The sequence below is a fragment of the Mycteria americana genome, chromosome 16 (genome assembly GCF_035582795.1).
Source record: "Mycteria americana isolate JAX WOST 10 ecotype Jacksonville Zoo and Gardens chromosome 16, USCA_MyAme_1.0, whole genome shotgun sequence".
Classification (NCBI taxonomy): Eukaryota; Metazoa; Chordata; class Aves; order Ciconiiformes; family Ciconiidae; genus Mycteria; species Mycteria americana.
Window position 1 is genome coordinate 5,730,047 of NC_134380.1, and position 20,807 is coordinate 5,750,853.

General features: G+C 59.4%; 1 protein-coding gene and 1 long non-coding RNA gene across 7 annotated transcripts in view; one reads left to right on the top strand and one right to left on the bottom strand.

Annotated features, from left to right (window-relative positions):
* The first annotated feature begins 7,343 nt into the window (after positions 1–7,343).
* ST6GALNAC2 (ST6 N-acetylgalactosaminide alpha-2,6-sialyltransferase 2) lies at positions 7,344–20,756 on the top strand. 3 transcript variants are annotated; one of them, XM_075519089.1, is made up of 10 exons: positions 7,344–8,033; positions 13,589–13,681; positions 13,803–13,860; positions 14,519–14,693; positions 15,497–15,662; positions 15,747–15,885; positions 16,051–16,154; positions 16,302–16,385; positions 16,888–17,110; positions 17,347–20,756. In XM_075519089.1, exons 1-10 carry the CDS (start codon positions 7,558–7,560, stop codon positions 17,512–17,514), a joined length of 1,686 nt encoding a protein of 561 aa, XP_075375204.1. In that variant the 5' UTR covers positions 7,344–7,557; the 3' UTR covers positions 17,515–20,756. The 3 variants fall into 3 exon arrangements, with proteins under 3 accessions (XP_075375204.1, XP_075375205.1, XP_075375207.1); XM_075519090.1 differs by having other exon boundaries at positions 7,352–8,033; positions 16,302–16,384; positions 17,007–17,110; XM_075519092.1 differs by having other exon boundaries at positions 7,356–8,033; positions 17,011–17,110.
* Positions 19,890–20,807, bottom strand: part of LOC142417916 (uncharacterized) — a 480,711-nt gene continuing 479,793 nt past the window's right edge. For all 4 annotated transcript variants that reach the window (XR_012778153.1, XR_012778151.1, XR_012778152.1 and 1 more), the window contains exons 3-4: positions 20,204–20,349; positions 19,890–19,967 (exon numbers count right to left, since the gene is read on the bottom strand). This is a non-coding gene — a long non-coding RNA (uncharacterized LOC142417916). The remainder of the gene's footprint in view (positions 19,968–20,203; positions 20,350–20,807) is intronic.

Here is a 20,807-nt window from a genome sequence, read left to right on the forward strand (position 1 = left end):
AGTGTGTAAACACCTGGCGAGTTTGTCCTTGTCCCAGCAACTGCTGTCCAACTATATCAGATGCTGGAGACAAATGCATGAAGGGCTGGATGTTTCCCCCATGATACCATGCAAGCAAAAAGCCACTTCCAGTGTCCAGGCAGGTCCAGTGCATCTCCCTGGGCTCATCAGGCTCTGGATTGGGCCCCAGCTGCACACTGACTGGTCCCAGTGGACCCGCTCTGGCTGTGAGCGGTTTTCGTTTTGTGCAGCATTTCCATTGGGGGCACCAGCATCTCCAGGGACCCCCTGGGCTCCGAGGGAGGCATTTCAGCATGGATCATCAGCAGGGTTTGTCAGACCTGATTTCCTTTGTCCCTTTTTTCCTTGTGCTGCAGAGGGGCCAAGCAGTTTCTCATGTTTCGCATGTTTCGCAAAGCTTGTTTGCAAAGGACAACCCCCCACATAGATAATCTGAATGAAGAATTCAGCTTATCTGGGAGAGAGTGTAGCCTGCATTGGTTGCTCTGCCCATACAAGCCCCGCAGTGTCCATGGGAGCAGGGAGTTATCCGAGATGCACTGTGCCTCTGTTGGCAATGATGTATGTAGCCCTGCGTGAACACCAGACCCATGGGGAGCCACGGGCTTTGGAGCAGACCAGAAGTCCTTCCTGAGCAGCAGCCTCCCCATGAAGGGGGAGCCCAGTGGAGGCTAGTCACCCTCCAGAGCTGACCAAGGACAAACTCCTGCAGCACCCAGGAGCTCTGGACCCCACTGGGTGTCTCAGTCCCTCGCGGTGGCTGTGCATGGCGGGTGTCCCGTGTCCCCAGGCCCTGCAGGCTCTCCCTGCCCGGCACTCGCCCAGCTGGGCTCTCGGTGGGCAGCAAGGCAGCTTTGTTCCTTGCCTGTCGGGCCATGCCGAATTGCTGTGGGTTGCTTAGTGACCAGCTCCACACGGGTATTCTTCCTGCCTGAATAGGGCTTTTCTCTTCCCGAGAAGTTGGAAGAAGTTTCTCTTAGACCCTTCCCTTCCCCCTCCTCCTCTTTTGTTTTCCTCTCCTCTGGGATGCGGGATGAGGCTGAGTCCCGCCGAGCAAGGGGACCGTGGTGGTGAGGAGGCTTTGGGGATGGGCTGGTGGCCCCCAGCCCATGCTTTCCCTTGGTGCCCAGCTCCTCTTTGCAGCTGAGGCTTCCCAGAGTCAAGGGAAGGAAACTTCCCAGGAGGCTTTCTCCACCAGCAGAGCCCATTCCCTCCAGGCTCTCCTCGCAGCACAGCTAGCATAGTTTGGTGTTATCAGGGATAATTTTGGCTGGAGAAGGCCCTTTGCTGTGGTCTGGAGATTCCCAGCAAGCTCTAAACCACATCCTCTCTGGCCCTAGAAAAGCAGCTCTCACCTGACCGTCCCCTTCGCCTCCTCGCTTTGCTTCTGACACCCCTGCACCAAGGTGTCCCATCCCACCGGGGGCTGCCCGAGGTGAGGCGCATGGAGGGACACGTTGCGTGGAGCACAAGTCCATCTGCGTCTCACCAGAGCTGCCTGACCTTGCGGCGTCAGGTCTGGAGTGGCCATGGGAAGTCAAGGGGGTTCGGAGGTGGCATTTGCCAGCCAACTTCTAGCCTGCCACAAACTGGTGTAGCAGAACCTGCGGAGGGCAGCTACAGCTGGAGCACCCTTGGCAAGAGCCAGGATTCAGGGCTTGGGCGAGTTCCTCACCTGGGTGTATGTCCCAGGGCGAAAGCGGCAATGCTGGGCTGTGCCGGAGCAGCCTCCCTAGCGCAGCTGAACAGTGGGTGCCGTGGTGCAGGGTCGCCCCAAATGCCCCCATCCAGGTCCTCGCGGCCGGCAGGCCAGCAGGATTGCCCCAGTGCCACCAGGTGGCAGCTCCTGTTCAGGGTCCTGTCAGCACCGTGCCGTGTCTGGTACATCCAGGTTTGGCACAGGCCATGTCAGAGTGCCGTGCACAGCCCTGCAGCTGCCCACACTGCATCAGACTATTGTCCCCCAGTGTCCTTCGCTTTATAACGCCTGCCTGCCCGCAGGGTTTATGGCCCGGGAGCTCCTTGGGGTATGTAGAGACATGCATAGAAGAGGTTTGGTACCTGCGAGTGCCACTCTTGCAGCTGCAAAGCGTGCGGCCTCGGCTTGTGCAATGCGGCATGGCGCTGAAGGCAGCACAAGCGGAGTGACCGACGGTGGGATGGGGTCTGACATCCTGAGAGATGCCTCAGACACAGCGACTCGTCCTTGTGCACGGACACGGTACCCAGTGCCAGCAACCAGCAATGTCTTTCCCCGCTGCCAGCCAGGAGCTCCAGGGTCTGCCGGGTTTAAACAGAGATGTCTGATTTGGGGAAGAAATACACAGCTGTGCTTTCACGTGTCTGGAAGCCGCTGTAGCATCAGCCCTGCTTTTTTGTGAAGCTGTTGGTGAGTACCATGAGCCATTGGTACAGCCATGCCTAACTCCTCCCTGGATTCCCCAGAAGCTAACAGCCTCTAGATATTCCGTGCCGGGCTGCAAGACAAATCCATTTGTCACGCAGGAGCTCTCACGGTGTCACCTTCCTGACAGGGCTTCGAATCTTTTGTTTGGTTCCCACCTCTTTACCTTCTTGCGGTGTGATTACTTGCCTGTCTAGCAGAAGCAGGGACCGTGTCCTGCTGCATGTTCACAGTCATGTAGCTCCTCGGCTGGGGCTGGGGCCAAAGCAGGAGGAAGCGGATAGGGTCTTGCTGGGCTGGGGGACAGGGATATGCCTCGGGGACAAGCAGGTGGTGCAGAGAGCCTTTCAGGCTCTGGAGAGCAGGGTTGGGCTGACCAGGAGCGGGGACGAGACGGGCTCTGCACCATGTCATGGGGCTTGAGGTGCCTGCTAGCACTGGTAGCCAAGACCAAACCCAGGCAGGTGCCAGAGGGAGCCACTGCATGTGCCACACATGGCTCCAAGGCAGCCCTGTGCCATGGTGGCACATCCAGATTGTCACTCCTGTGTCTCTTCTTCCCAGGCAAGAAACCGAGGCACAGAGCAGCCAGAGCTGGACGCCAGCGCCCGTCTTCCCAGCGTGGAGCAGGTGCTCCCTCTGGATGCGTCGCTCTTGAGCAGCCGTGGCTGACTGGGTACCGTGGGAGTGTGGCAGAGGCATGTCCCTGCTCCAGGTCACCACAAAAAACCCTGTGCTGGTGACTTACCAGATGCTATTTATGTTCCCCAATTGCAGAGAGGTTTGGGGCAGGCCGTTGGTGCACAGGGGTGGGGGGTTCACCCTCCTCACCTCCGCTGTGTGGACTTTCTCCCTTTGTTGGGCATGTGGCAGCAGGGAAATCCAGTCGGACCAGAAAAACTATTGATAATAGGGGAGGGAGAACAAAATAAAGGAGCAGCCCATGGCTTTGTTGTGCAAAAAGCACCAGCTGACCTCTGAGCACCTCCTGTGCAGCGAGCCCTCATCTCCAGGTGCTGGGGCAGGGCCCTGCAGGCAAACAGCTCCTGGGGGTGCAGCAGCCCCCGGCTTCCCATGCCAAGGGGCTGTGGTAGTCCAGGCTCCTCTGCCAGGTTGAGCAGCAGGACCCTGGGTGCTGCGGGACTTTCCCAGCTTGGCCTGACTCAGCCCTCGGGGTGGTAAATCCTGGAAAGACACTTGCTGAGTCCTGAGGACATCCCAAGGCTCCCTCCCTCTCTCCCACGGCAGCCATGCAGCATCAGGTGGGACTGCACAGGTGGACAAGGAGCTGGTGCCCATCCACACTCAGAGATGGTGTCCCCTCTCCCCAGCTGTGTGCTCTGGGGACAGAGCCTGGCCGACCCCTGGGCCACGTGGCTTTGAGGCTCCCATGTTTCAGCAGACCTTGGGCTGTTTATGCTGCTAAGAACAGGGCAGGATCAGTCCACATCTGCTCTGCCTGGTCCAGAGCCGGCAAGAAAGGACAAGGTTTGTGTTGTTACCCTAATTTCTCAAAGGTGTTTTCCAGCTCTGCACCCCTCCAGGGCATAACCCAGAGCCTCACAGGTTGCCTCATGCCCGGCGGAGAGGGGATGACCTTCGGGCTGTGTGTTCAGCTTATCTTGGCCCTGGTCAATGGTCCAGGGCTGACCAACAGCTCTGCCATGTGCAGGTGTCTCTGTGATAAGAGCCGGGCTGGACCCCAGCAATGCCGAGGGGAGCGAGCCACCATGAGCCACGCACTGCCACTGCATGCGAGGTCCTGACCTGCTGCCTCAGCCCATGGCTCGTCCCTGCAACCTTCCTGCTTTTGCGAGGAGCAGAAGGGGACCAAAGGGTGTGTTTGCCCGATGGGCTGCATCCTGCCAGATTTGCCACAAAGAAGGGGCACGTCAGCTCAGTTTCACTGCACAGCTGCATCCCCCAGCCCCTTTCCTTGCCTCCAGCGTGGGATTGTGCGCAAGGCGGAAGGGCAGAGCCCAGCGCTTGGAGCTGCAGTTGCCATGGGGTGACGCTGGGCACAGCCCTGAGCATCTCTGGTCCCGCAGCTGAGTGCTGCCACCGCACTGGCATCACGTGAGTGCTGGGGTCCCCATGTCCAAGCATCCTCTGTGCGGTCGCTTCCCCACTCACCTCCTGACTTTGGTTGCAGCAACACCTAAAAATCTGAGCAAAGACTGTCAGGGAGCATGCACAGCACTGCCCAGGCAGCGTTAGTGTGGGCAGGCGCTTTGCCTGACCCCATTTCTGTGGGGGACCTGGCGAGAGGAGGTTTGGCCGAGGCGTGCTCTTGCTGCTCTTCCTGCCCCGTCAGGAAGGGGCTGTGCGTCAGCCTCCAGAGACATCTGCTGACGAATTTTTCATTATGCGGTGGCCTTGCCTCCACAGGCAGCCATATGGCCCCACGTTCTCCAGCGGGGCTGACACAGCAACGCGTTCCTAGGTCCAGACTTTGCATTTCAGGGACGTTTTCTATAAGCGGATTTTTGGCACTTTCTTAAATGCACCTCTGACCTGTGCTGAACAAATTGGGATATATAAAACCTCCAGGAGGTGTTTGGAGATCTCTTTTTCCCAGCTGGACAGTTCAGCATGGCAAAGACCACAAGATTTTCCTCCACCAACCCGTGGCCAACAGCCAGCTGGTGCAAAGTGTGCTTATTTTCCTCTCGCTTTCTCTAGCCATGTGGATGGCTTGGGTTTTGTTTCCAAGAAGTAATCACTGGAATAAGAAGCCCAGGCTAAAAATGATACTTGCTGGTTTTCATTGTAATTTCTTTTGTGTTCTTTTCCTAATCTTTATTTGGCAACTATCATCCTAAAAGGTTTTCACGCTTATTTAACTTCTAAATTAAGCACCACTTAATTTTGGGGCATGGGCCAAAATGCATTGTAGCACAAAACAAGTGGAGCAGATGAAGAACTGTGCATCTCATTTTCACCCCTTTGAAAAAAACCCAACAGTAGAAAACCATATATCATGGAAACAGAGAAATGAGAGCAGTGTGAAGAAACCAGCTCCTCCATCCCTCTGGGCGAATGCACTGAAGCTGGCACTCCACCAGTGTTTGCATAATTGGGCCATAAATGTCTCCAAATGGCAAATTCCTGACTTTCCCCAGGCCACTCACTCCAGAACATCAGTCGTCCACCTCCAGGGCCAGGCCTTGCTATGTCCCTTATGACTTACCAGAACAGTTGGTAATAATTAGCTGTGATTAACGAGGGGCCAAAGTCAAGAGCATATGAGCTGAGACACCGGGTCTCAGGGAGTGAATCTGTTGAGTCAGAGCAAACAAGGGCAATCCCTGAGTTACACTGGGTGGGGACAGGCTCTAGGCTAGGGGACCTTTGAGCAGGACCCCAGACTCTTGTCCCCCTTCTGCTGGCCCCGAGTCTTCTAGACGATGCTGGTACCCCTGGGGGCTGGGAGCAGGCTTTACTGATAGAGGCAAAAACCATCAAATTCTTCCATCAGCGCACCCACATTTCTCTGAGCTGCCCTTTGCTACTAGGGTACATGTTAACTCCCTCTTCCTGCCCCTCCTTTTGTAGCTTTAGCTCCAGCTGAGCTTTAGACCTGATTTCATCCCTGCGTGTCCAAGCAGTGATGGTCTGTCCTGTCATTCCTGCTTCTTGCCTGCTCTCTCCTTCCCCGAGACGCCCTGTGCCCAGCCAAGCCTGCCTGCCACAGCTCCCCAGCCTCTGCGCAGCAGCAGGGCTTCTTCCCTCTAAGTTCTCTTTAAAGTCAGCCCGGCCACCATCCCCTCGCGGTGACCCAGGCCCAATGTCCCCTCTCCCAGTGGGAGGAGGCCAGCGCTGCCACCACTGCCAGCCTTGGGCCGCAGACCTGCTCCCGTGTTCACACCAGGATGTCGCCACCGATGCAACCTGGGCACTTTGTGGATGCCGGCGTGGTGCCCTCCCTGCACAGCCAAAATTCCTGGAGGACCTGGGCTGGCAACGGGGAGGCTTGCAGTAATGCAAGCAAACGGAGACTGAAGTGAACTCGTATGAGACGATTTTTGCATTTATCCTCCTTTGAACGAGCAGCATCATTGGAAACGCGCCTGGGCAGGCAGGTATGGCAGTGGGGGGTGGTTGGATCTGGGGGGATAAGAAGTGTTGGGGACAACGCAGCTGTGAATACACCGGCCTGGGGGTGTGCGGGTGGGACTCGGGAGCGGGGATGGGGTTTGGCCCCGGGTTTCTGGGTCTGAATAAGGACAGCGGGTATTTGGGCAGGGGCTGGAGGTGGGTGACACCCTGGGGCAATGTTGAGGGTGCTCGGGGAACCGTGGGCACAGGGCCAAGGGTTTGGAGGGAGCAGGGCTCACCATGCTGCCGCTCCCCGAGTCTGGTGGCTTCCTAAAAATCTAACCAACCCCCCCGAAATCACTGCCGATCAACTGAAAACGCTTGTTTTCCTTGCTGAGTCCCTTCCCCCACTGCAACAAACATTTTGGTATGCATATCCTTTAGTTCGCAGGGCTGTTTTCTTTGTTTAGATGAGTTTAACTAAAGTAACGTCGAAATATTCTTTCAAAAAAAGAAACTGAAGCACTTCCCTTCCGAAAATGTCAAAATGCTTCATTCGGATTTCCCCCAAACCCCCCAAACCCGTTTTTCCGTTCCCCCAAACTATTTGTCGAACTCGGCACAAAGCCCTGAACGGTTTCGTTGGCTGCAAAACCACGTTGGGGGGAGCGAGCTGTTCAGCCGGGAGGCGGGCAGGGGCCCGGAGGCTGCACCCCGCCAGCGGCCCCCCCTGCCCCCCTTTCGCACCAGCGTTGCTCCTGCGGCGGGGCTGCCCGCAGCGGCCCGGGGGGGAACGCGCGGCGGCGGCACCGGCACCGCGGGGCGGGAGCCCGGCTTTGCTTCGGAGCCCGGAGTTTCTGATAAACTTCTCACAAACTGCAGACGCCTCCGGCCACGCCGCACCGCGGGGTCGCCGGGTGTCGGCGTGGGCTGTGCGTGCTGCCGGTGGTGAAGCAGCCGGCGGTGAAAGCACATGTTTCAGCCGAACAAGAAAGTTACAGAAAGGGGGAACCTCCGTGCTTTGTGAGCTGTAGGTGGGTGGCATGAAAAGGAGGCAAAAAAAAAAAAGCGCATTACCCTGCTGGTCTGAGTAAATGTTTAATCCCCAGCTCGGAGAAAAAGCAGCGCAAAAGTGTTTTTTTTTTCTCAGCAAGTCTGAACCAGTCAGCCTGGTGCCTCCTCCCCCCGGCTCACACCCTCCCACCGCTCCGGAGGAATATCCCAGCCTGCTCCAAGGTGCAGCTGGGCACCCGGGGCAGGACGGAGCCGGGCGGGAGCCGCGTCCGCACCCACCGGGCCGGGAGCGGAGCGGAGCGGAGCGGCGGGGACCGGGGAGTTTGCGGAGCCCGTTGCAGGCAGCGCGGCCGGCGGTGTGCCCGGTGCGGGCAGCGCGGGCTCCCACGCTCCCGCTCGCCTGGGCTGCTCCAGCGGTTGAGGTGCCTGGGATGGGGTCCCCGCACTGGAAGCGGCTCTGCCTTTTGCTCCTGGCAGGTCTAACATCCTCCCTGCTCCTCTACGGCCATTACTACGCTACGGTGGAGTCGCCCACCAGCCAGAGGATCATAGCCAGGTAAGGGGGGAGGCAGGGATGTGCAAACCCGGCATGAAGTACCGCGCGCTGGGATGGGGAGGGGGGACTGGGGTGCCGGTGTGGGTCCCTTAGTGCGGGTTATCCCAGCCGTGCCCCCGGTTGTTGGCTGGTTTGAGAAATGCGCTGGCAGCGGGCCCTGCCGCCCCCGAGGGGCCCGGGGCACCGGGTCCTGCCCACGGCCGCCGGCCGAGCCCAGGGGTGCCCAGAGCGGGACCCCGGGGCCGTGGGGGGCTGCAGGGGTCCCCGCGTGGGTTCAGCCCGTCACAGTGCAAAGAAACCATTGCTGGGTCCGGGGACGGCTGAGGGTGCTCAGCTCCCGGCGGGATCAAACCCCCTTCAGCAGCCCCCCAGACCCTCTGCGAGCCCCCCATGTCCCCGCTGGGCTGATTTAGGATCGGAGCCGGCTGATTGTCCTGGGGGGGGTTGGCCCCCATGGAGCTGCACGGATCCCCCCCGCTGCAGGGGCAGGGCACGGCTGGGCTGCCCGCAGCCCGCTCGGCCCCCCGGGGCTGCCCCCCACTCCCCCCCGCTTGCACACTCCCAGGGGCTGCAGCCTTTCCCAAACTCCAGCAATTTGCATCTCCCCCTTTGCGGTCACGTCTGCGTTCCCTGCATCCTCCAACCTCCCCAAGCCCCTTCCTGAGTCTCCCCGGTGCCAGGCGGGTGAGGGTGCCGGGGTCCCCTGGGGAGCACGGCTGAGCGGGCAGGGTGCGAGGGAGCCTGCGCAGCGCTTGGCCTGCAGGACCAGCCACCCTCCTCTCCTGCGAGCATCAGGTAATGTGCCAGGAGAGTGCTATGGGGGTCCCTCGCCTCCGCGCTGGGTGCTCTTGGGTGCCGTTGGTGCGACAGAGCCCAGCTGCCTGGGTGCTGCCCAGGAGTGGAGGATGCTGCGGGGACCAGAGTTGGTCCTGCACGGGGTGAGCTGCATGCAGCCAGATTTGTGCTGGGAGTTGCTGGGGATGCAGCGGGCTGGGCTGCCCTGGGGCCCAGACACTCTCTCTTCCTGAGCTGGGAGCTCTCCTTGCCCCCTCCTGTCCTGCCCAGGGCAGAGGTCCCCTCTCCTGCCGCACGTGCGGAGCAGCAGTATCCCCAGTAGCCCGGGCAGAGGTTGGCTGTTTCCACCCTCGGCCATGCTGGGTGAGCAGCAGTGCCAGCGGCAGCAGCGTTAGCCTGTACCGCACGGTGCCTGGGGCAGGTGGTGGCTGGGGTGTGGAGCACCTCACCGCAAAGAGCTTGATGTCCATGAGAGGGGAAAGTGAAGCCCACGAGGGCAGCAGGACGTGCCCAAGGACCACGCTGGAGCTGGGAATGGAAACCAGCCATGCCCTGGCACAGGGTCTGTGGCCGATCCTGGGAGCTGGGTGCGGAGGAGACCCACGGGATGGGAGCCAGGAGGCTCCCCCCACATGGCAGGCTGCAGGTAACAGCCACTGCCTAACCCTGCCTGGACCTGCCCCAGCCCCGGGTTCCCCTGCCGCAGGGCCAGCCCGGGCTCCTGCCCCGCAACTGATGGGACCGAGGGTCAGCTCATCCAGCCCCAGAGAGGAGCCCAGGGTGAGGTAACGGGGAGCTGACCTGCGCTCCAAAGCTCTCCTGGACTTTTCCTCTTGGCTTTAATCCAACCACTAAAGCTAGACCCAAACCAGAGTGAGTCTTATTTGCTCCAATTCCCTGTGTTTACAAACATGCTGCCCTGTGATTGCTGCTTGTCCAGCCTGAACCGTGCACCCGGAGGAACCAGCGCTGCCCTGCCGACGGATGCGGGGCAGAGTCCGGAGGCGAAGCCAGGATGGCCGGCGTTTCACATGGCTGACGCGCCATCGCAGAGCGCACGCTTCCCGCTCTGCCTGCCATTGGGGCAGAAAGGGAGGGTCGGGGTGCTCACGCGTCGGTGCAGGCAGCCACGTTTCAGCAGGGAGGGTTGTGTGAGCAGTGTCTCCTTGCAGACTTACAAGGGATGAAGGGGGTTGGGAGGAAGCTGACTGCCCAGTTGATGCTGGCTGCTGCCAGCATCAAATCACCCAAGGGCCAGATACCTGAGTCCGCCTCCAGTTCAGCGCAAAGCTGGCAGCAGCGGTGAGGACCCTACGGAGATGGGCAAAATGCCCCCGTCCCCGCAGAGCCGGCCACCCTGCGGTCAGCGGGGCTGCAGGGAGCCGAATCCCCAGAGCCCCCAGGTTCAGCTGGGCACAGCCCCGTCCTGCTCCCTGCCCGGCCATCTCTCTGAAACCCCACCGGTGAGCTGCTGGCACTGCTTGTGGCTTTATTATTAGGGCAGACAGGATGAGCGTGGAGCTCTGCCCAGCCTCGCCATGCCACTCCGGCTCTGCGCCGGGGAAAGATGCTTTCTGGAGCTTGGCCCTTTGTGGTGGGATGGAGCAAACACCTTCCGAGACCATGTTTGCATTGCTGCTTCAGCTCCCTCAAATGGCTCTGCGGGGCCCGGGGAGTGTTTGCTGAAGATAAGGCCGGAGTGTGTGCTCACAAAACTTGTACACAGTGTTATCTTTTGGAAACGGGGGGGGGGGGTGACCATGGACCAGACACGTCATATTAGTGAATGCCACGGTGGTGATAGAGTGTACCCAGGCTTGGCTAGCTCCGCTGCCGCGTCTGGTGCCCGGGCAGCTGTGGGCCACTCCTTCCCCGGAGCCCCATTGTGCATCGGCCGGTCCCGGGAGGGTTGTCATCTTCTGAGTCAACCAAGCATCACGAGGTGCTTCGCCACATCCTGGCGGGTGACGTCAAAGCGTTTGGCTCCACGATGCGCTCCTGAGCTGCTGTCTGGCAGGAGAGCCCGGCTGCCCCACGCCCTCCCTGGCAGGGTTTGGGCATCAGCCACAGCCAGGACGGCTGCCGCGATGCTGGGGAGGTGGCTCCAGCACCCACAGCTGGGATGCGAGTGCAGGGAGGTGCTGACAGAGGGATTGGGTTTATCAGGTCAGCACAAGTCCTGGAAGAATCGATCAGCAAGTGCCGTGCACCATATCTGGCCACGGGTGGAGGTGGGTCCCAACTCCCATTGAACGTCAGCAAGAGCCAACTAGCCAGGTTGCCTGCGCCCACCTCCCTGCAGCCAGCCTGAGCCCCCCGGCTGCTCCCGCAGCACCCCTGGCAGTTCAGAAAGTAGCCCAGCACCCTCCCCCTGCCAGTGCCTGGGTCTTTGCCTTGACCTGTGGGCACTGGGATGAGCCGGGGAAGGGTCTGTACCAAGAAACACGAGTGGGAGAGCTTGGAGGGCTGGGTGGCAGAGATACGCAGCTGGGGCTTGTGAGCCTGGTGGGGAAGGCAGCGGGGCCAGGAGAGGCTGTTTGTGTGTGGGTCCCGGGCAGCACGAGCCTGGGCATGGTGTGTGGGGGTAACGGCTTTTGGGTTTGGTGGTGGGTTGCGCCTCTGTGACCAGAAAAAGGGTGGGTGGCCAAACCGGGGGCTTTGGGTGCAGGAGGGTGTGCTGCTCCGGGGAGCTCAGTGCTTTGCAGGAGCTGGTTCTGGCTCTGGGTTTGGAGCAGGGAGGTTTCTTCAGTCAGGTGCTGGTAACTTCAATAAGCTCCTGCTCACGAGGCACGTGGGCCTGGGATCTCCTGCGTCGTGAGGTGGAGGAAGCAAGCAGGGCTGGGACAGCTCGCCGAGGATGAGCTCCCTGGGGATCCCATGGCGGTTCATTGCAGCTAAGGTGACTCGGCGCGCAGAGCTCTCCTTGTAGCTGCTGTGAGACTCTTGCATGGGCGAGCTCTGCTCTGACCGGCACGTGCTGCCTGTACCTGGCAGAGATGAGCTGCCTCCAGCGTAACCGCAAGGTCTCGTACAGCCTTTGGATGGCCTTTCCCAGCCGGTGCCTCGCTGTGCGCAGACCATGGCAGGGCAGCTCTGCTCCCGTCCGCAAGCCGAGGGAACAGGCAAGTTTGGTTAGGCTGGGTTTATTTAGATGCTCGCAGTGATAACACCAGAAAGGCCCTGCAGAAAGCTGCGGCTCTGGCTTGGCGGACCCTCCCTGGGATTTGCCCTCCCTCCTCTCCGCCAGCTCGGGTGCTCCCGGGATGAGCCTCAGGGATGAGCTGGTGGCTGCGAGGGGAGGTGGGGGCAATGCTGTGCCCAACCCCTCTCCCAGCCTCGGTGTCTGCGCTCCTGTACTGTACGCAGCAGGCTCTTTGCACGTATTTGGAGGGCAGGATGTGGCCACGGGGCAGGGCTAAGCTGGGGACCTTGCCCCTGGGCCGGAGCGTGTGTTTTGAATGGTGGGGGCTCTGCAGGGCAGCAGCTCTTGCTGGGGAGCCGCCTTTTTATGGGACACCGAGGCAAGACGCGCTGGCTTGATTGAAAAAGCTGCCCTGCTCCACTGGCAGTGCTCAGCCCCCCAGGCAGGGGGGACGCCTTTGCCCTCGGCATCCCCTGGCCAGAGCTGGCAGTGCTGGGACGGAGCAAGGCGGGAGCTGGGACTAAAGCCTGCGTGGTCCTGACTCCCCCTCCATGCCTGGGGAGATGCTCCAGCCCCTGGTGCCAGCACCCAGGCAAGGCACTGGGCTGTCACCCTGTGTCACGCTGTACCCCCAGGGTGGCACGGAGCAGGGTTTGGGTGGCAAACGGGTCTGGATCTGCTCCCGGGCAGGGCTGTCGGTGCTGCTGGTGTCGACAGGGGCCACAGCGGGGACGGAAACCCAATGCCCGCTGTGCTGGGCAGCGTCGTGCCGGGGGGAGGCAGAGCTCCGCTCCCCACCTGCCTCTACCTGTCCCTGGGCTCCCAAGCAGAGATCCCGTAACAAGGGGGCCCTTGTCTCCTCCACAATACCCCCCTTCTGGCCTGAGCACCTGCCGGCTGGGCTGGAGGCGGCGCCGGGGGGCTCTGAAGGGCCCTTCTGTGCGGGGATGAATGGGAGCCTGTTCCCCTCCGGTGGGCTCCCACCTCCTGCTCGCCAGGCTGCGACCCTGCCCGTCCCCAGCCCCACACCCTCCCCGGGAGGCCGGGTCTGCTCTGCCTGGCCCCGCGCGGCTCAGGGCACCCCGAGATGCCTCTGTCCCCCAGCACTAAATGAAGGCTCAGGCCATGCCCCAGCTGGCCCCGTGGCAGATGGGGGTCCCGTACACGCTGAGAGCCTCCAGATCCCAGTTGCTGATTGCTTCTCCAGTGTAGCAACTAAATGTGTCCTGCTGGCCTGCCCAGCTTGTGCCAGCCCCGTCCCCCTCGGGCTCGGGAAGGGTGGGATGGTGGGAAGAGCTGGGGAGGTCTCGGCAGGGTCCCCCCAAGGCTGCAGGCTGGGTGCAGTTTTTGGTACGTGGGGGTCCTGGAGGGACCCCCGGGAGGGGACTCAACCGGAGAAGGTGGCTGCTTTCTTCATAAACCCAGTATTTTGCAAATCTGTGGCGCTCTGCTTGCAGAAAGACACGCGGACAGGGGGTGGGTGGGCGCAGGCAGTGATGGAGGGGAACCGAGTGGAGGGGACGTGGTCCTGCCCGTGGCTCTCGCAGGTGGGGGGTGTCGGGGTGCGGTGGCTCAGTGTCGCTTCCCCGGCTGAGCCCCCACCGGCTTCTTCTCCCAGCCTGCTGCAGCCGGAGCCGCTGGTCCTGGCTCCACTGGGGACATCGCTCCGAGCCGGCAGCCGCCAACGGGCCCTTGACGGTGGCTTAGAGAGGTAAGGGGGGAAGGTGTGTACGGTGGTCCTGGCACAAGCTGGGAGCCCCCTGCCCACTGTGGGGTTCCCCAGTGCCCAAGTGATGGATTTTTAACTCTGCTATATGTTTCCCCCTTTCCAGTGGGAAGTCCTTCAAGCCTTCAGCCGAACTGGAGGAGCCCAAGCCCAGCAGAAAGCAGGTAATCATTAGCACAGTACGGTTAGCGTCCCCTGTGCCCCTCCTTGCTGGGTTTTGCTGGTTGAAGGTCTGTGTGGGGAAGCTGAGGAGGAGCAGCATCGCCTGGAAGGGGTTTTGTATGTGTGTGTGGAGGAGCAAGCTCCTCTGTCCATGCACGTGGGTCTCCCCAGGCCTCCCTGCTGCGGTTGCAGCACCTCCCCGAGCAATTCCCCAATGTGGAGGTTGGAGCCAGCATCACCCACTCCCTCCAACCCCGTGATGTCTGGGCCACCAGCCCGGGCTGGAGACTTGTGAGGACGGACCCAGGCTCTGGAAGGGACTGGTCCTGGGCGCTGGGGCTGTTCTCGTACAGCAAAGGCCGTTAGTGGGGTGCCCACACTAGAAGGTGCTGAATCTTTCATGGGGCTTATGCTCTCAGGTGACTCTGGAAGCCCTGGTCCTCCCAGCCCTGGTGAGCTGGGTACCAAAGGGTGTTTTGCAGCAGGAACCCGAGGCACGAAGCAGTGCCCTGCCTGGGTGACACAGCAGAACATGGGATGGACAAGGAGCATTTCTGTCCCTGGGTTTGTCCTCTCCCTGGTGCCTGCTGAGGGGTGGAGATGTCCAGAGGGAAGGTAGACCCAGGCTGGAAACTGAGCTGAGGTCCTCTTCCCTCCCAGCCGAGCACGTGCCTCCGCTCGGTGATGGCCAGAGCAAAGGCAGACCCCAAGTTCGGGGAGGTCTTCCGCTTCGACACCCCTGTGCTGATGTGGGACCAGCACTTCACTCTGGAGACCTGGGACAGGCTGAAGACACGACACGTCCCCTACGGCTGGCAAGGCTTGTCCCATGCAGGTATGGACCCAGCCGGGATGGGGGTGGCAGCAGATGGGGCAAGGGGGGAGATGGGAGGGTGCGGGGCAGCTCGAGGGGCCTGGGGAGCCCAGCAGAAGGGACTGAAGACATGGGGCAGGCAGAGGAGCCCTGCAGAGGAGCCAGGGACCTTGGTCTCTTCCCACTCTGCCTCCCAGGGCGCGGGGCAGAGGGGACGGCTTTGCAAACGCCGCTTGCTGCATCTTGTGACATTTTCCCCCGATAAAAGCTCCAGTGTGTGCATGATTATTAACTGGGGCCGGAGGAGCTCGGACAACCCGCTCCATTGTTGTGGACGGAGATTGTTTCCCTTCCTACCCCAAACCCACTCTCTGCTCTCCCTGGCAGCCGCTGGCTTCAATCCCTGGGCTGGGAAGTGCTGGGGACGGCGGGGGGGAGTGAACCGGTGGCAGTTGCAAGGAGACATTGTCAGGAGGGGACATGGCCAGCACGGGCAGCGGCATCCACAGGGCTGGGGCTGGAGATGTCCGGATGCATCCCCGTGCCTTGCACGGCCTCAGGCAGCCGCTGTTTGGAGCGCGCTTAAGTACGTGGGGGGCTGCGAGGGGGCCGCCGCTGAACCTGGGAGAGGAGGATCTGGCTGGCGTCCCCCCATCCCACTTGTAGACCCCTCTCCTGCATGAAGATGGTGTGAGCTTTCTTGTGTGCTGCTCCTGGATGTGATCTTGCACAAGCTCGTCTGTGCGTGATGTTGCACGCTTAAGCGCTCGCGTGGGCTGACACGCCTTTTCCCCACTGACCGGACGCATCCTGCTCTGTTCCAGTGGTGGGCAGCACCCTCCGGCTCCTCAACGCCTCTGCCAACAGGCACCTCTTCGACAGGGACGCCTTCCCCGGGGGCTGCGTCCGCTGTGCCGTGGTGGGCAACGGCGGCATCCTCAATGGCTCACGGCAGGGCAAGGCAATCGACGCTCACGACTTGGTCTTCAGGTGGGGACGGGTCCTGGGCAGGATGGGGCCATGCGTGCTGGAGAGCGGCTGGCCCTGGACACGCATCCTGCCCTTCTCCTGCAGGCTCAATGGTGCTGTGATCAAAGGCTTCGAGGAGGACGTCGGGACCAAGATCTCCTTCTACGGCTTCACGGTGAACACCATGAAGAACTCCCTCATCGCCTACAAGGAGTATGGCTTCACCCAGATACCCCAGGCCAAGGTGAGAACCCAAGGGCCGCTTGGGGAGGTGACCCCAAATTGTCCCCTGAGGCTGGGCTTGCCCCCCAAACCTTCTCCCCATCTCAGGAGCCCTCAGCCCTCGCCCTGCTGGCGTGGGCAGTGCCCCAAAGCTCCCCCAAGCACCACGTCTGTGTCCCCGCTGCAGGACCTGAGGTACATCTTCATCCCCTCGGACATCCGCGACTATGTGATGCTGAAGTCGGCCATCCAGGGCAGCCCGGTCCCCGAGGGCTCGGACAAGGGGGATGAGTGAGTAGCCCCATAACCTTTGGTGACGCACCGGAGGGAGCATGACTTGCCTGCCCTCACCCCACATCTGTCCCTTGTGGGATAAACCCCAAGTAGCCCCCAGACTCCTGTGATGCGAATTCTGCCCTTCTCCTCTCCCCACCGCAGGCCACAGAAGTATTTTGGACCAGAGGCTTCTGCAGAGAAGTTCAAGCTGCTGCATCCTGATTTCTTGCAGTACCTGACAGCAAGGTGAGGATGATGAGGACCGTGGCTTCTGCCTAGCTCTGCTCCGGGGTGGGCTCAGACGGTCTGCCTCCGACCACTGCTCTCTCCAGTACAGACCGGTGGCTGCCCAACAAAGTGCAGTCCCAGTCCTCCCCAGGCACTGGAAACACCTCTGTCCTGCTCTCTGCAGATAAAGCAGAGAGATTTGTCCCCCTCCATTCCCATTCACTGCAGCACAGCTCACGTCCCCTCCCAGCAGTGAGAGTCCCACAACCTCACCGTGCTCACCTCGCCTCCCATCTCCCAGAATAAATTAAATTTTGACCTAGTCTAACAGGAGCAGAGGTGGGGCCCAAAGGGATTGTCTTTTCCTACCTTTCCTGAAAGCAGGCGCCTGGGTCGGGATGATTTCAAAGAGCAGGGAGGTGCCTTTCAGCAGCCTCCAGCGAATGAGCTGAACCTTAGTAGCGGCCATCGGAGAATCCACACGAGCGCTGCATTTCACTCGGTGCTCCTGCCTTGCCAGGCACCAGCGTCACCGAGTGCATGGTGGGGGCTGGACAGGCGCTGGGTGCTGCTGGGTCTGGTGCTGGGGGCCGCGGTGCCGTGCTGGCGGTGAGCCCCCCCGACCCACCACGTCCACCCGCAGGTTCCTGCGGTCGGAGCTCCTGAACACGCAGTACAGCTCCATCTACATGCCCAGCACCGGCGCCCTCATGCTCCTCACCGCGCTCCACACCTGCGACCAGGTAAGAGGCCACAGGGCCACCCTCCTCCTGGGGACCAGGGTCCCCGCCGTTTGGCTGCTGGGGGCTTGTGACTAGCTGCTGTAAGGCTCCTGGTGGGCACCAGCGTGTCGTGGTGGCTGTCCTACGTATGCCACCCCCTGTCCCCAGAGGGGTGGTGGCAGTGGTGGTGCGTGGAGCACCTTAGGCTGAGCCCTAACTCCATCACGTGTCCGTCTGTCCCACCTCCCTCCCTGCAGGTCAGTGCCTACGGGTTCATCACCACCAACTACGAGCAGTTCTCAGACCACTACTACGAGCTGGAGAAGAAACCGCTGGTGTTTTATGCCAACCACGACATGATGCTGGAGGCGGCACTGTGGAACAGCCTGCACCGAGCAGGGATCATGACCCTCTACCAGCGGTGAGGCTGGGCAGTGGCCCATGGGGGCAAGTCCAAGGACTCCTGTGGCTTTTCTTCTCTTTCCCGAAGGCCACCTTCTCCCTCCTGAGGGCTCTCCCCAGCTGGCCGGCCAGCCCAAGGAGCAGACCCTCCACACTGCAGCTGGTGGTGGTGGTAAGGCACAAGCTGAAGCTGGTATTTCCTCGGGGACCTCCAGCAACTTGTTTCATGGTTCAATGTGATTGAATGTGGCCTTTGGGGCACTAAGAAGCACCATGGCATGTGGCTGCGACCTCCCAGCCCCACGAACACGGCTGGGAAGCACAGGAGGGGTATGGTGATGCTGGAAGAAGGTGCTGGAGACATGTACGTGTGTCAGCCTCTGGCTGGAAGACGCCCTTCACCGTGCCATCGCACTCCAGCTCAAATGGTTGTCACCGTGGTGGGACCACAACAGGCACGATGAATCCTTGGACTGGAGACTAGATCATCCAGCTAACAGGAACGTGGTGTGTTTGGAGAACCGCTCCCTCCTGGACTGGAGAAAGCCCAACTTCCAGCCAGCTCTGGGTTGATGTGTGCCATTTTCCAGAAGCATCTCTTTTGCCTCCATGATCAGAGGTAAAGCCAGTGGCAAGCCTCTCCTGTGACAAGATGCACAGTGTGCCCTGTCATTTTCCCCTTCTCTAGGTCATGGTGTTTCCAATCAAGGAAGGGTCTTAAAAGCCATCAGCTAAGAGTAGGGTTACTGCAGCTCAGCTGGGACATCAGAAACACAGCTGGCCTTTGAGCATCCTGGAGAGCTGGCCTGCAGCCCACGTGTGCGTGGTAGTGGGTTTGTTGGGTTTTTCTTGCACAGGGACCACGTGGTGCCCTCTAAGTGCTTTGAGAAGGCAGCCCGATGCCAGGTGGGTTAGGGAACCTGCTAGCTTATTGGGTGAGTCTAAGTGATCATCACTCTTTTTAATTTCTTTCCTCCCAAAAAACCCAAGGGAGGTGAAGGTCTTGAACCCTTCAGCCATCCTGTGTAAGCCAGTGCAGCTAAGGAAGACCTGCTGGGGGAAGGCTACTCCAGCTGGTGGTGGCTGTAGGGCTGATAGGGCACAGCAGTGGGAGCAGTGTGACCCGAGACACCTTTCCCACTTTGTGTAATCACATAAATGTTGAACGATTGTTTTCTGTTATGCCCGTTTCTGTTGTTTTGGCAAATGGGGTGGGGCTGAGACCCCCTACCTCGCGCAGCAGAGGAGCTGTAGCGTGCAGCAGCGAGCCTTCAACTGGGGAAGGGCCCCAGAGGCAGGGATGGGAGTGGGGTTAAAGCGCAGAGGCCTGGGCTGGCAGGGAGGCCTGGTGCCCGGCGCTGTGCCGCATCTGTGGGAGCAGGTCTGAGCACAGCCTTTTTCCACGGGGGATGCTATTTGCTGTATGTCAGCTGGGGAGGAGCGGTTTACTGCAGAGATGGCAAGAGATATCCCGGCCACAAGCCAGGGAACCTCAAAACCCCCTCAAGCTCACAGCAGGCTGCTTTCAGCCAGTTCAAATGAGCATTACGGAAGATTAGTCTATAAGCCTGTTTCAGATGTAATCTCTAGCTTGGAGCCCATCCTGTGTTCCCACGTCTCAAATTAACCTTTGTTCGCATCAGAGCCACCTTACAATGGTAACAAGGCAGCCTGTTAGGCATGTTATTTATTCACAAGCACTCAGCAAAACCGCTTTCATGACAAGAATGAGCCCGATCCTCACATCAACTTCCCAAGACAGCACCAAAACCTCCTCAAACCAGCTCTGGCCAAGCCTCAGCACAGCCCATGCAGGTGACTTTGAACATGGCAATCAGCAGCACCTTGATGCACTGGGCAAAACCAACAGGTTTTAAAAACGAGTGCTGTCACAGTGCAGTGTCCTGCCAGGAATCGCACCCAGCTCATGGGCAGAGCTGCTGGTGCACATCAGGAACTGCTACGCACACCCTCCTTTCCCATTTCAAAAAGGGAGGTTTTCTAGCCAACGGTGTAGCTTAGGCCAGGAGTTAAACACGCTCCATTTTAAGGGCTTACCAGACAAGGAACCTGATGGCTGTACTACTGCCTCTCACTTCTCCTTTATCTTTGAGCTTCCAAGCAGACCACAAGAACCATTTCTGCCACCAGTGCTAGCTTAGCCGAGTAATTTTGTCACACTAACCATGAATTGCTCTTCAACTTTCAGCATCTGCAGACACTGAAGTCTTTAGGTATCAGCGAGGAGCAGGTTTTGCTATGAAAGGGTAAGCTCACAGCTGCTTGAATTTCAGAAAGCATTTTAACCCAAATCCTTTCTACCTGTTCAAAACCATCTCTGTTCAAGTAGATAACCTTTACAAAAAAACCCAAACAAAACCCAACTTCAACTCCCAGATTTTCCATAACTTATTTTATTCTGGAACAGAAGACAGCAGGGAACCACTTTTTCCTCCAGCCAGCTGTAGATCAGGTCCTAGTGGAAAAAAAGACAGTGTCAGAGCAAAGCAACTGTCAGCTGAAAAGTTCCTGATTTGCACTATTTAATCAAGAGTACAGGTCACAATTTACAACAGTACACAAATGTAAGTGTTACACAAAACAGTGACACGGGTCACTCTTTAATCAAGAGTACAAGACGACGCAAACTTGCTCCCTCCCAAGCCAATGGTACTAGCACCCCAGTCCTCTTTGGCTTTACTGGGAACTTACCCATGAGGCGGTTGCAGCAACCACTGAGCAGCCAGGAGGAGCCGGCAGTTAGGCACAGGTGGCCATTTTACACTGTTTTGAGTGACGTATCAGCAGCCATTTGTGAGACACGCTCCAGAACAATCTTCCTTCTGTTGCTTCTACAGCTGGGAGACACCACAAAACAATGCTATAACTGCTTTCCTAAAAAAGTTTTTCCTGAAACAATTCCTGCCCCTCTTTATTCTCAATGCACTGAGTAGCTTTTGCTTTTCCTATTTATCATCGGGCTGCCTCTTCACTTTTTTCCCCTTACTCCTTGGAAGCCAAAAGCCCTACGTGCTCTTCCCAATGACTGGTCCTACTCTGGTCCTACTCAGAACACAGCTACGTTGGCAGCAATCAATCCAACTGCTGGTTTGTAGTACCACTCCCTGTCCTTTTGCATATCAACCTTGATTTCTTAAGGAAGTCCACTGTCAAGTTTGCCGGTTCAGCCTGTCAGTGAATGTTACTGTTCTTCTGCAAACAAATACAAATTCTGTTAAATGAAGCGTGAGATTATTTAGCTGAATGCAGCTGTCAGCTACCTGGAGACAAAGTGCTATTACAGCATGTGCATTCA